Here is a 14,896-nt window from a genome sequence, read left to right on the forward strand (position 1 = left end):
ATAGGACCCAGGGCGCGCCCGGCGTGGCAGGGCGGGGCGAGCAGCCCCAGAGCCGCCGCGCGGGAGCGCTCCCCAGCCGGCGGGACCAGACGGGCAGCGGCGGCTCGGCGTGGGCACACGGGACCGCGGGCTGCGGCGCGAGCACCGGCATCCTCGCGCCGAGACGCGGGACGTGACTCAGGTACCGAGGCGGAGCCGCCGTGCGTGATGCTGCGGAGTCCTTGCCTGGCGCACGCGGACGAACGCGGTGGGGAGCGCGGTGTGGGGGGGGTCCGGAGCCGGGTGAGCCGAATCCAGAGCGCCGGGCTGACCGAGGGCGCTTCTCTGCGTGGGGCTCTCCGGGCCAGCGGATGAGCCCGAGCGCCGCCCAAGCTTTGGGCAAAGCGCGGCGTAGGAGACGCGGGTTCATCCCTTGCCCAGAGGCTGCGCTGGGCGCCGGTGGGGACGCGGGCACGACGCCGACTGTTCTCGCACCCCTTGGCACCACCTCACGACGGTCGGCGGGGCGCCGTCCCACCGGCTGCTTTTCTCCTCGCTCATGGGGCCACGCGGGCGTACCTCTTCGTCGGGAAACCCGCTTTGCTGTGTGGGTCGCCCAACGTCCTCGGCGCCACCGGCCTGAAAGCGCTGTCCGGGCGCTGAGCGGTGCTGGCCACCGAGCCCTACTCCGCCTGCTACGAGATAGCGCTGCCCCCGGCTTCCCCTCTGGCAGCCGGGTCACGCCTAGGCGCGTAGTGCCTCCGGCCCGAGGGCACGTACAGTGCCACACCGGTGGCTCGTGGGGCACCCGCGAGCTCGGGCTTTGTTTCCGCCATTCGTGGCCTCACACCGTTACTGGGGGACCAGGGTCTCTCGCCTCCGCTGTCCCTTCGCTACTGCTCAGCTCTTATTTCAGTGTCGAGCCCACGGAGGTGAATTTCGGAATTTTTTGTTGTATCGGTGACCGTTCAGGTCCGTCAGAGCGAGAGACGAGCAGTCTGAGGGACTGTTCCCTCATAAGGACATCGTCTCAGCACCAGGCAGGAATCCCCTTACTCGGTTCAGCAAGCACACTAAGAACGGTGGGGCACCCGGACGCGGAATCGCGCGGCGTCTCCCCGGTCTGTGTGGGGCACTGGCTGCGGCGGCCACCCAAGCGCTCCTCGGGGGCCGTCTCGGCTCCGGGCAGCGCGGGCTACGTGCCCGCCCCGGAGCGCCGCGCGAGCGGTCGTGGCCGTGGCGACGCCGCGCGACCGCCACCATTGTGTTCCCAACCCCTCTCCCCCGCCAGCACTCCCGCGGCGGCCGCCGCAGCCCCTCGCCATCTCTTGGGAAAGACCCTTTTTCGATGCTGCTCGCAATCCACCTGGAGGGGTGTGCGGCTTGCCTTCTAAGCAATTCTGTGGAGAGAAGAAAAAGCACAAAAAGGTGGAGTTGAATTTCAGTAATTCGGCTTCCTCACAGGGGCAGACCATTTGCACTAGTGGAAATGCACTCCTCTTGGGCAAACCATTCAATTTAGGATGTCACAGAGTAAAGTCATGTACGGTTTTGCAGTGTTTATTTCAGAGGAAGCAGTGTGGCAGCCGTTTTAAAATGTAAATCAGAATCTGTTAGTACAGTACACCTTCTGTGGTTCAGTCAGAAGTATAACTCAAGGTATATTGTAGAAATAAAAAGGTGGCATTTTAAATTGTGACTGAAGTGGCAATTCACATATCTCAATGTGTGACACCCTATTATGCAGCTGCACTGTCCAAAATTATTGTGTAAAATTACACCTCTTAGCCAGATGATCTTTTCTCACTATATTCAGCTACATGTGCCCACCTAGCTTGAGATACAGTGCATATGCATGCAAGCACTTCATATATTAGGGTAGTTCCATTATAGTCTGCAAAAATAAGCAGAGATGCCCAGCTGGTGACAGGACTAGACCCTTAATTAGTATTTATCTATCTCTGTCACTTTTTGGTTTTATACTAAACAATATAAGGACACTTCTTCACTATAAGCAATTGTCAAGCATTTATGTTTTTCTAAAGCTTCAAAACATTGCAAAGCCATCACAACTGCAGGGCTGAAATTAATTTTCATGGTACATGAAAATTAATTGTAAGTTGTTCCTAAGTGAAGTTGGGATTCTGCAACTTTTCATGATATAAAATAAAACAAGCAAATAAATACTCACAACTTTCCCTATAGAGCACTTTACCCAGATAATAGAATTTAGACTGGTTATCATTATCTGCTACATATAAAATTACAGTGTGAATTTACTGTTAGTGAGGTCTGCTAATAACTTGTGATGAATGTTACTCACTGTGCAGCAGCAGTGAACAGCTGTTTTGAGGCTAAATGGGGACTGGAGAATGATTAATAGTCAAGATTTGGTATGGAACATCACTTGCAGCTGCAGACAGCACAGAATTATCCTAGGAGTTCTAAGAGGGAGATGAGACAACAGGGAAAACTGGCAAACCCTTAAGGCAGCAGATCTGGAAAAATTGTCTCATTTGAAATGGAGGAGGCCAAAATGGGAGAGTGGCAGTCACTGGCAGGGCCTTGCAGGGAGGACAGGAGGTCAGGATAGGCATTGATAAATATGGTAATGATTTTGTAGGGAACATAATTTAGCAGCAGCCTTTGGAATGAACATATAATTCAACTGGCTAATATTTAAGCAGGCAACACACAGGAAATGCATTAGTGGGTTATACCAGTGGCCCATCTAAATGGCTCCTATGAGGTACCTGAGTTATAATAAAATCTGATTTAAAGATTTATGCATTTGTACTTTAGAGAAGCAGGAAGGAGTTAAAGTCATGCTGAATAGGCAGATGTCAGTGATGTCAATACAAAAAGGGTAGTTGTTCTATATGTAGAGGGCTATCATAAGGGTCTGGAGAATATTAAAATAAAAACTATTTTTTCAGGAAACATTTCCTGAAAAATTTCACTAGAGCTGGTTTGTCTTAGGAATCCTCACTTAAAATCAAGAATAACATGCATGTTTTGCTTAGTCTGCTTAGATTTTAATACCTTTGGGCAAATTCGGGATGTTTATATTCCTATTAACACAACATTAAGCAGCCTATGTTTTTAAATGTATTCATACCCCCAACACCCTATGAAGACAGAAATTTTTTTCTTTATTACACAGATAAGAAAAACTGAAGGAGGATGTGTACATTACTCAGCTTATACCATCTTCCTTATTTTGTAGTTATACATTTCTGAGCTGGGTGTGGCTCCAGACTGAAGTCTAGGCTGAACTGGGTTCCCTACTTGGAAGCTTATGTTCTATTTTTGATAACCATCTTTTGTTTGTATCATAGAAATTCAAGATTGTGTAGATTTCAGCCATAGTTGGGAAAAATTTATGAACATGAAGTTCTCAAGCTATATAGGCCAGTGTACATGCTCATAAATGTTCTTCCTACCCATACTGCTGATCATGAAGTACAGCTATGTTGCCAGTAAGAGTAGTGGCTAAACACAAATAATAGATTCTTGCCTTTTCTAGCTGCTCCTTTTTATTATACATCATGCCAGAAACCACACCATCACACCACCCGCAATGCTACCTAGTATTTCCTCCTAACTGAGTCTATATTAGTTTCCATGACAACAAGAAGATAATATCAGGAAGATGAAACCCCAGATGCTACCTTTGTTTTGCACATTACCAAAGCAAGAACCCATTTATGATAGAAGAAATCTGGAATAAATACTGACAATACTGTTATGTCTGTTGTGGAGATATGAAACTGAGCTGCAGCCAGTTGAATGTAATCCTTTGCCTCTAAATAGGGCTGAGCTGGCAAAAGCAGGAAGCAAAACAAGCTGTTGCAACAGTTAGGCAGTAGCCTCCTATCGTAGCAGGCTTTGATGGCATCCCAGCACTGTAGCGAAATCCTAAGTAAAAATTTTGCCAGTGCAGATCACCCACAAGCCTGCCTTTTCTAAAGGTGGTACCCCTCGTTTATAGATTTTGCAAAGGAACCTCCACACTACTCCCTTATTATTTCTTATTCACCTCTTAAGGAGGTGAATGCAATCCAGCCTAGTAAGGTACACCACAACAGGATGAAGTACATTCTTTCTGTGTTTATGGAGACAGGGTTCATTTAGTTCTGGTTAATGGTCTTTTTATTTTGATGTGTTAACATGAACAACCAATGGACAAAACCAGATTAATAACATTGATTGTAGAATCATAGAGTGGTTTGGGTTGGAAGAAATCTTAATCTCGTTCCATCCCGCTGCCGTGGGCACTAACACCTTCCATCAGGCCACGTTGCTCTAAACCCTGTCCACCCTGGCCTGGAACTCTTCCAGGGATGAGACAGACACAGCTTCTCTGGGCAACCTTTGCCAGGGCCTCATCACCCTCAGACTAAAGAATTTCTTCCCAATACCTAATCTAAACCTACAGTCAGTTTGAAGCCATTCCCCCTTGTTCTGTTCACTGCATGCCCTTATAACAAGTCCCTCTCCAGCCTTCTTGTAGCCACTTCAGGCACTGGAAAGGTGCAATAAGGCTTCCCCAGAGCATCCTCTTCTGCATGCTGAACCATCTGAATTCTCTCAGCCTTTCCCTTTAAGAGAGCTGTTTTTGAGGCATGTGTGTGCAAATGTGAACCACTCTTGAAAGGATGGTGCTTGAAGATCTGGTGTGCGGGTTTACGGTGATTTTAGCCGAATGTGGTAGTAGACGTGATGTAAAGAAGAGTAAATGGATATTACTGAGTGTTTCCTTGTAGACCTATTTTTATGAAATGCTAGAAAGTGGGCCAGGTTCCCTCACATCAGCAAGTCTACTTCTTTCATCACAGCAAAACATAAAACCGTTTTAGAGACTGCTCCTCGTGGCAAAGATGGTAAGCTCCGTAAGGCAGGTGCCACAGAATGTGTCTCTTACAGGCTGACTTGCTCTGCTGGGCATGGAAGAGCTCAAGAACGGCCAGGAAGGAGGATGTTTCCCTCTCCTGTGGGAGCACCGGGCTCCGGCAGCGGCGGTTGCGAGCGCTGGGCGGGGGTGCGGCCCCGGCTCCGCCCGGGCCGCGCGCGCAGCTGGCGGGCAGCGCCCGCCCCCCGCCCGGGAGTCACGTCCCGCACGTCTCAGTGCGGCGCCGGGCCGGGGCATCGCCGCGCGGGGTCACGCGGGGCCGCGGGCGCGGCCGCTGCTGCAGCCTCTGCCCGAGGGCCGGAGCGCGCCCGGGGCAGCCGGGTCTTCCTCCGAGCCGCGTCCGCACCAGGCTCGGTGCGCCGGGTGCCGAGCTGACTTCTCTCCCCCCGAAAATCTTGGACAGTTCTCTTCTGGAAGGAACAAGCGTGCTGCCAAATAGTTCTTAACGCTGTTTCTTCTCAAAGCCACTCGCCGCTTCCTATGGCATGGGTGTAGTTTGCTATGGGGGTTCAGCCCTGTAGGTCTGCAGAGGCTGCGCTTACAACAACTTTGCTGTAGACGCAGTAAAGGAGACTGTCCCAGCCTGTGCGCAGAGGTGAATGCCATAAGGCACTGAATGTCCCCACCCAGCACTGTATAAGCAGTCTGGAGAGATTGCCAGTTGCTATTTTTCAACAAAGCATGCTCATGTATTATTACCAACTTTGTGTTGCTATTAGATGGTAATGGAAACAAACAAAACTCTTCCCCCAATATTTTAAACCTTCACTTCAAATGAAATGTTTGGACAACTTGGAAGTGGTGTGAGTGACAATACTCCCTGAAGTGCTTCAATTTTACATCTTACTCCTGTTCTTTATACATTTGAGCCGAGATTCATTAGAGATTACTTTTTCTTACTGACCATGTAGTAACAACAATGGGAAGCATTTGCTTCAGGCAGTTGTACTGAGCATTGCTTCAGTTACTAACTCCCAGCATCCACAAAAATGGCTCTTGGGGATTTTCATTGCAGTTTAGCATTTGAACTTGATGTGTGAAAAATGATAGCTCATCATCATCTCAAAGGGATCTTTCTATCTTTTCAAGATAACAGTGTATCAGGGCTGTACAGATGTCCTCAGTGGGGAATAAAATATCTGGGTGATTAGTCCACCATTTCACAGAGCACTTGTGATGCAACAGATCTCCTGAGTGAATAGGCCAGGAGCTTAATGTAAAAAGGTCTTATAAAAAAAAAAAAATCCTGCAGACTATAATGCAGCAATTATTACGTATTTGTGAAAGTCAGATACACCCCTGAAATGCTGTTATGGCTTCAGTTTTTTGATGAAGCAGTGATGTGGATGAAATCCAGCTCTGACTTTGAGAGCTGTGCGGGGCCGTTCATTTAAAACTCAGTTGTGTGCTTCTCATTTTCACGTACTTTTGCAAGCTTTGTAAAAAGTAAACTCAAACAAGAAATAGTTAAAATTGCACTGCATTTTCAAGACTGTTTTTTTAAAGTAGTTCCATGCCTTAGTTGGTAGTGCAATTTTAGAGATACTAATTGCTTTTTGTTTCTTAGGGAACACACAAGCTTCTTCATCATGGGAGCTGTAGTAGCTGATGATGGTCCGTCAGGTGTTAAAGCCCCTGATGGAGGCTGGGGCTGGGCTGTCCTTTTTGGCTGTTTTATCATCACAGGATTCTCCTATGCCTTTCCTAAGGCAGTTAGTGTCTTCTTTAAAGAACTTATCCGGGAATTTGGCATTGGATATAGTGACACAGCATGGATTTCCTCCATTCTGTTGGCCATGCTTTATGGAACAGGTGAGTAGTTATCTGGTTTTGAAACATTGTGTCATACAATTAGGTCTGTAAATCTTACAGCCATTTACGATCTGTATCATGACTGTGTATCATTACTTGTGTGCAAATAAGGCATTCCAAGGAAGAATTACTATTAATCACGTAAATCAAAAGATTTTTTAAGCCCATCCAGTTTATTTAAAATAATGTATTTTTAAGTCAGTAGTTGCAAAAGATGATGAAAAAGAAAAATCACAAGGCAATCTGAAGACAAAAAAGATTGAAGTATTTGACTACAGAGGAAAGCACATTTTTCCTGACTGGCTTGACTTTATGGACAAAGTACAAAACAAGTCAGAATCACTGAAGTTGGAAAGACCTTAGACCTTTAAGATCATTGATTCCTACCACTAAGGTTGCACTTTGAAGTCTACCCAAGAAATACAAAGTGTCATAAAATCAGTTGCAAAAGTTGGTTTATTGTAGCAACCCTAACTTGATTTTCTTGCCCAGGTCCACTTTGTAGCGTATGTGTCAATCGCTTTGGTTGTCGCCCTGTCATGCTGGTGGGTGGCCTTTTTGCTTCAATGGGGATGGTGATAGCTTCCTTCTGCACAAGCATCGTTCAGATCTATCTAACTGCAGGTGTGATTACCGGTAAGTACTATGCTGAAAATGAGTCCACTTAGGTCTTAGCTTTAGGCTGAAGTTTTGTTTAACTGAAAAATACCTGAAGCATAAGGATCACCCAACTGGGCTTTTATAAAGATGGCAGATAAATGTGGAATTAAAAGGTCATTTATTTTTGTTATGAATGTTTAATAGCATGAAGGGTAATCATAAAGTACAATAATACTATGGGGGTAAAATACTTTGTGTTATCTTAGGATTCTTTTGTCCATTTGGAATAAAACTATTTTCTCTTAAGTCAAAAGTCAGAAAAACTGTAATTAAAATATCTTTAACAATGATATTGTAGGCCAGTATTAATTTTTATGTACCCTCTACTACAGGTTTGGGTTTGGCACTAAACTTTCAGCCTTCACTCATCATGTTAAACCGTTACTTTGACAAACGCCGGCCCTTAGCCAATGGGCTATCTGCTGCTGGGAGTCCAGTGTTTCTGTGTGCTCTCTCACCGTTGGGGCAGATACTACAGCATGAGTATGGTTGGAGAGGAGGATTCCTTATCCTGGGTGGGATGCTGCTCAACTGCTGTGTATGTGGAGCACTAATGAGACCTTTGGAGCCACCCAAAAAGGCTGAAGCCACCAAAGACCCAGCTGAGAAGAAAGTGAAGAAAAAACTTCTGGATTTCAGTGTGTTTAAAGACAGTGGGTTTGTAATCTATGCGCTAGCAGCATCTATCATGGTGCTTGGCCTCTTTGTTCCCCCAGTGTTTGTTGTGAGTTATGCCAAGGATTTAGGGTATCAAGACACCAAAGCAGCTTTTCTTCTGACTATTCTGGGATTCATTGATATCTTTGCTCGCCCAATCTGTGGAATGGTAGCTGGTCTTAAATGGGTTAGACCACGCTGTGTCTACCTCTTCAGTTTTGCTATGATTTTTAATGGCTTTACAGATCTCATGGGCTCTATGTCTGTTGATTATGGTGGACTGGTGGTCTTTTGCATTTTCTTTGGCATTTCTTATGGAATGGTAGGTGCTCTTCAGTTTGAAGTTCTCATGGCTATCGTTGGTACGCAGAAGTTTTCCAGTGCTATCGGTTTAGTGCTCCTGGCAGAAGCTATGGCTGTTCTGATTGGTCCACCATCAGCAGGCAAGTATGCAATTTAGCTCAGAATTTTAAATGATGTGCATTGTGTTCATTTACACAAAATATAAGGGAGCTGAGAAAAAGATGTGAGTCACTCGAGAAATGTAGATTGTGCCAGTGTTGCACATGTTTCAAAGGCTTTCTGCAGTTACACTCTGAAATACTCCAAGAAGGGATGGAATAAACCTTTTCCTTCTTGGATCTATTTCAAGATTGGTTAAATTGCCATCTGGAGATGCTGCTATTTCTCCTCTGAAACCCTGCACTGAATTTCTTATTGGTAGATAGCTGACTGGGATTCAGAATAAGAAACTGTCAATTTTCTTTGGGAAATATTAGGATACATTCTCTATATCCATGGTAGATTTGGAGGAGGAAAGAAAACATCTGAAGGAAGAAAAAAAATCTTACAAAGACAACTATAAAACTGGACTAATTTAAGGAAGGTATAGTGCTTCTATTGCACATCTTACAACCCAAGAATAAGGGGACATGACAAAATACTAAAATTCATTAATTTGAAGTCAAAATACAAATTAATTACTAATCAAAGAACATACATTTTACAGACCCTGAACTGAAAAACACTTTCCCTCCCAAAACCCACTAAGTAACTGCCATAGAATGTTTACTATTTATACCAGACAGTAAAAACATCAAGTGCTTTTATTTGGACAGAACGCCCTTCGTGGGAAAACCAGTATTATGCACTAATTCCTCCAATCTTCAGGTTTGGAGAAGCACTTTCTTCATATCCTCCCACCTGTTCTTCCAGATCCACCGAGTCCTGTAAAAATTTACCTTTACCAGTGTCAGAACCAGTCAGTTACTCCAGACTGACTATTGAATAAGATTTGCATTTTAAGCAGACAAAGCACTACCTGTATAGGAAGGTAAATGAAATTGAGAGCAAGAGGATAACGATGATCAGATCATGATACAGATGACACAGATACCATCCATGGATGCACACATTTTTATCTGAAATACAAAGCATGTGTTTTGATCTTTTGCATCTGAAGGCGAGGCTGGTTTTATTTCAGATGAACGGCACGCCTCTGTGTGCAGCAGAGTATGTGTTTTGGTATGTTATGTAGTGTCAGTGACTGTTAAACTGAACTGAAATAATTGAGAAATATTTTGTTATAAACTTTTAAAATCCTATTTCAAAAAACTTGGTTAGGTAGTCATGGTGATTCTAGACAGGAGAGTCAAAATGCTTTAAAAATCAGAAAAATATTCACTGCAAAATAATCACTTTTGTTAATTACCTGGAATGTTGCCTTTTTCAGGAAAACTCCTGGATGCAACAGGGAGGTACATGTTTGTTTTCATTATTGCTGGAATTGAAGTTACCACCTCAGCCCTTGTATTGGCCTTGGGAAATTTCTTCTGCATTAAGAAAAAATCAGAAGAACCACATACAAGAGAAGAAGCAGCAGAAAGAGAGGAATTAAACAAATCTGAAAACAAAGCTCCTGAAGATGCCAAAGTGGACTCTATTGAAGTGGAGCAGTTTCTGAAAGATGAGCCTGAAAAAAATGGCGAAGTTGTAACTAATCCAGAAACCTGTGTGTGAGCATGACAAGGAACTGAAAAGTGTTTAGAAAAAGATTTTTCAATGCTATTTATTTTAGAAACAGAAATAGTTTAGGGCTGGGCCATCTGCTTTAGTAACTGGGGGCTAGTCAGCTCATCAGGTCTCTTTGGAAGCTGATAAGCTAGACAACATCTTACTGGAAAATTAGCTTTATTGGTAAAAGGTGGAACATTGTGGTTATACATTTTATGTAAACTAAGAAGCTTTTATGAACACAAGTAGGCTCTTGCTATGCATCACCAGAAACTGCTCACTTGGAAGATAAGAGGAAAAGCATATTTTCAGAAAAGTGGAATTATATGTATGTTTTCAGAAAATATTGATGAAATCGCTGTGTTGTGTGGCTAAATATAATTCCCCTACGTTCTCTGTGAAGGGAAAAGAGTTTGATATGGATAAAAATCTCAGGAACTTAAAGGTCTCCATTAGGCTTTTGAATTTCTTACCTTTTTAGATTTTTTTTAGATTAATTGGCTCAGCCCTAATTTAATTTTGATAATATCTGTAACTTTGATTTATGTAAATGTAAATGCATTTCTGCCTAAGCCTGTAACCTTTGTAATTATCATCTGGGAATCCTGTTTTTGGAAAGGCATATTACAGATAGTGTCCTCAGCAGATCACACAAGTGGTATTCCGAGGTAGTAGTAAAAAAAAAAAAAAAAAAAAAAAAAAAGGGATCCTGACAGACCTTGAGGAAACAAAATTAGCTCACAATTCCATATACTGTTTTCAGTAAAATTTCCCTAGAGCATTGAAAAATATTACAAGTAACATGGACAAGATGATCAGTAGAATATTCTGAAAAAGTGTCCATTTTGTATGGAAAAGAAATGATGGTGCAAGTTTCCAAATGACCTACAGAGTGGGTAGACTTAGGGAAGAGTCTGAACTTTGAAACATTAGTCATCCATAAAATGCAATGTTAGGATCATGGGAAGGTTTTAGCATGTTTAGTTTTGAGGTTTTTTTCTTCCCCATTTATCCCACTTCCCTACCCCCCGGCTTAATCTATGGAAGTTCAAAGTGCCATTCTTGCTGTTTGAGGAAACATGATAGAACTGTTCATCATTTTTATGATGGCATGGTACTGAATAGAAAAGGAAGGCAAAAGAAAACCATTCTATTTTTTTTCCCCACCCAAAACCACTCAAGAAATGTAATTTTTTAAAATATAAAATCATGTTACTGCATGCCACCTCTCAAATCTACTGATAAAAAACTGAATCGGCTTTGTAACTGCAGTAACAATCTTCAAAACAGACTAAATGTAAGAGATTCTGTTTTCTTAGTAGTAGCAAAGGAATATTGGCTTTCAGGTGCCAAAATTGTTCTGCTTAATAACTGAAAACTGAAAGACTCTAATCCCTTAAAATTCAGTATCCATTTTAAATTTTTAACAGAAACAAAGTGCCAAAACCATGAACCATTCTCTAATGAACGACACCAGCTTCCATTTTGGAAGTTTCTTCAAAATGGTTTTGCATTGTTAGGACAACCTTGCACAGAAATCGGAAAGTAAGAAATATAACTTTCAAAAGAAATGGATGCTGCATAGAATAAACTGGTTTTATATCCCATGTAGTGCATTATTTTAAGGTCTTATTAATTTAGTGGCAGCAATTGTAGTGAATGACATTTCCCAGTTGTAACAGCTTACTTACTGAACTTAGTTCCAGTTTGCTAAAGACTAAATTGGTACTTGAAACACAACACTTGTAGCTCCAGAAGGCAAGAGAAAAACTGAATCCACAGAGTAATTTATTATATCCTTGGAGGCTGCTTCAGATGATACATGAAGGCCTGATACAGCTTTCAGATTGGAATTCCCTGCTGTTTCAAAAAGCAGAAACTATAAACCTTTCCAAAGGTGAATTCATATTCTCAGATAGCCATTTTTGTCTTACTGTGTGCTTTGATTACTGGATTTCCTTGCTAGATAATGCTATGCAGTTATCACAGAACTAAATGGTTATTCCTTTGACCTCGGGTTTTGGCACAATTTTAAGTTTCTGTACATTCTGCAAATTGTGTAGACTGTTTTTTATGTGACAGAATGTCATTTGTATGCTCATCATACTGACTTTCCAGACTATGTTTAATTTTCCATACATAATACTTTTACAGTTAAGATGGAAAAAGTTTTATGTTGTAATTTTATGTGATTTGAGAGAGAAAATGAAGTTAGGAAGACAAGGAGACACGGTTCAACAAGAAACCATAAATAATCTTGTAAGTAAAACTGGTGTTCACAGAAAGGCCTCCTTTGCCTATACAAGTTACTTTCTTCCACTCAAAGATCAATCACTCTGACTGGGACTGCCAATGCTCTTGTGTTTCAGCACAGGCCTAGCAATTGCTTGCGGTATTTATGACAGCAGGAGATGTTTACTGAACTAGAGTGGTCAAATCAAAGGACTCCTTTATTGACTGTGAGGAATAAAAGGGTTAGAATTTAATTCATTAAGCAGTTAAAAAAGCATATTAGCAGTGTAAAATCTTTTATAATTATTTATTAATTGCAAGAAGCATCAATACCAAGGTGAGGAACTCCTAATGTAGCTCTCCTAGCAACATCCAAAGTGGCAGGCTTGAGAGTCCTTCAGAGTTCTAGAGCCAGTTAAGCTCCTTCCTCCCATTCTGTCCCACTCAAGGGTAACACCCAAGTGTGTGCTAGCCCTCCAGTCCTCTTTCTGTTCAGCTGCCTTTATCTTCTTGGAAAGAGATTTGTTAAACTGATGGGAAGGAAACCTCCATTCCTGATCCCTAGGCTGAACACCTCCTGGCCACTATACCAGACTGTGCTGAAGCATGTACCCAACTGCTCCTATTGCATGGCCGCAAAGGGTTATTGATCTCCTGTTTTATAGACCTCTCTCCTTCCACCCCAATGTGTTAAAAAATCAAAACTAAACCCCACAAGCAGCTAGTCCTTAGGTTCCTAGCACTGTCCAGCCAGGCTCCTTTTTAATTTAACTCTGCTTGTAAATATTTTAATGGATTGATAAATATTTTTTTAAAATGTATTTTGTACATTTAAAAGCAAGGAATTGATTTAAAATTCTTCCAGGTACTTTGCTGCTGTGTTTCTTTAATCTCAATACCACTGAGATGCCCTTAAGAGCAGTCTCTGAGATGCGCTCATCCATATATTTTGAGGATGTATACGGTCGAAGCCATAAAGCATTGCTAAAGAGACATTGATTGCTGAGGGTCACAGGCAGAACAGTTTCATGCAAAATCTACCCAGATGAACCTTTGTTCAACCTTCACCTGATGAAAATTTTCTGATTTGAAAAAAGGGAAAAGGAAGGGAATGTAGGTAATTATGCAACCGAATTGCGAAGCATCCAAAGATTGTAGTTTACTCCTGCATCATACACTATTGAAACATATGCAATTTCTGTTGACACAGAGATCATGAATATATCTCAGAAGTCTGAAAAGTAAACAATCAAAAAACCAAAACAGTTTTCAAAGATTCTTTCTCTGAAAGTAGTGAATAGTCTTTTATCCTGCAGGCTAGCAAAATTTTTAAAACATTTTGGATCTTCACACATTCTATAAATTGTGTACTATAGGATTTATGGTTAAAGCATTGTATGATTGATTATGTAATGGGTCTAAAGAAAATAAGGGTCTGATGCAAGGAGATGAAATGTGTATAAATGCCAGTAATACATAGAGACTATATAAAGAAGAATACATGTGTTTGCACATACATATGTACATATGTGTGTGTATACACACACACACACACACACACACACACACATATATATATATATATATATACATATACATATATATATACATGCAAAATACCTGCAGGAGTAGATTACAGACAGTTTGCCCATTTATTAGAAAATGAGCAGAGTTAAAATTATTTTCTTCCTCCTATACAAAGATCAGTTTGCTTTTTGAAAATTCTAAATTAAATATTTTGTAGCCATTTGGAGCCTAGAAGACCTCAGCAGAACTAGAAGTCTTAAAGTGGTGCAGCTATCTGTTTCAAGCTAAGCCAGTTCCCTAAAGTTAAGACTTGAGATGGATGGTATAAAGGTATGGTGTAAAGGACTGGAGAGATCTTGTGCTAATATTAAATTCCATCTACACAAATGGGTATTAGGTAATGTAGAATAATTCTTTAAAAATAAATTAGAACATTCCCCCAATCAAGCAACCAAACTTCAAAATGAAAAAGCAAAATTCACATATGCAACTTTGGTACATCCCAAAGAAAATGTTTCATTTGGTAGACAATCATAAACAGAAGAATTTCAGAATGCAAACTCTTACATGTTACAACATGTAAGTATTGACTTGTGTATGTGCATCTGTATCTCTTTGCCACACTTGTCTTTAGGATTATGGGAATACACTTCAGTTTTGTGCGAGATGACATTTTGTTTCTTGTTAATGCACTTTAATGTAATGTGTATATTTATACTTAGTAATTTTTTTATGCTTTTCTAGTAAACTGTTGCAAATGTAGTGAATAAATATCTGGTTGTCAAAAACTGTGGGTTTGAGAAAATAAGCTCGGGAAAAAATTAACTTTAACACCCCAATATGGACATTTGGCTTCATTTACACATGCCTATTAAACAGCTACACAGGGACAAGAATGTTTATAGAGAAGAGCTGACACTTAGCTGACAGGCAGCCAGAATTTAATGTGGGCAAGGGGACTGCTTTTGCCGTGACTCATAGTTTGGCCAATTCCAAAATGGATATGTGCTTCTGCTGTAAATGATCCTGAAGACTATTTTAAAGCATCACCTAATTTAAAATAACAGCAATTAATTTTGTGCTGTGCTGTGTAAAAAATATTAA

General features: G+C 41.7%; 1 protein-coding gene across 1 annotated transcript; it reads left to right on the plus strand.

Moving 5' to 3' along the window:
• The first annotated feature begins 43 nt into the window (after positions 1–43).
• On the plus strand, positions 44–14,580 carry SLC16A3 (solute carrier family 16 member 3). Its single transcript, XM_038156933.1, has 5 exons — positions 44–181; positions 6,459–6,703; positions 7,196–7,339; positions 7,696–8,463; positions 9,753–14,580. Exons 2-5 carry the CDS (start codon positions 6,481–6,483, stop codon positions 10,037–10,039), a joined length of 1,422 nt encoding a protein of 473 aa, XP_038012861.1. The 5' UTR covers positions 44–181; positions 6,459–6,480; the 3' UTR covers positions 10,040–14,580.
• The last annotated feature ends 316 nt before the right edge of the window (positions 14,581–14,896 follow it).

The sequence above is a fragment of the Motacilla alba genome, chromosome 18 (assembly GCF_015832195.1).
Source record: "Motacilla alba alba isolate MOTALB_02 chromosome 18, Motacilla_alba_V1.0_pri, whole genome shotgun sequence".
In the NCBI taxonomy this organism is placed as follows: Eukaryota; Metazoa; Chordata; class Aves; order Passeriformes; family Motacillidae; genus Motacilla; species Motacilla alba.

Excerpts from the sequence above, each read along its gene's own strand:
- SLC16A3 (XM_038156933.1), top strand. The coding sequence starts at position 6,481 with ATGGGAGCTGTAGTAGCTGATGATGGTCCGTCAGGTGTTAAAGCCCCT. Across the intron at positions 6,704-7,195 it reads GGCCATGCTTTATGGAACAG|GTCCACTTTGTAGCGTATGT; the intron begins GTGAGTAGTTAT and ends TTTCTTGCCCAG. Across the intron at positions 8,464-9,752 it reads GATTGGTCCACCATCAGCAG|GAAAACTCCTGGATGCAACA; the intron begins GCAAGTATGCAA and ends TGCCTTTTTCAG.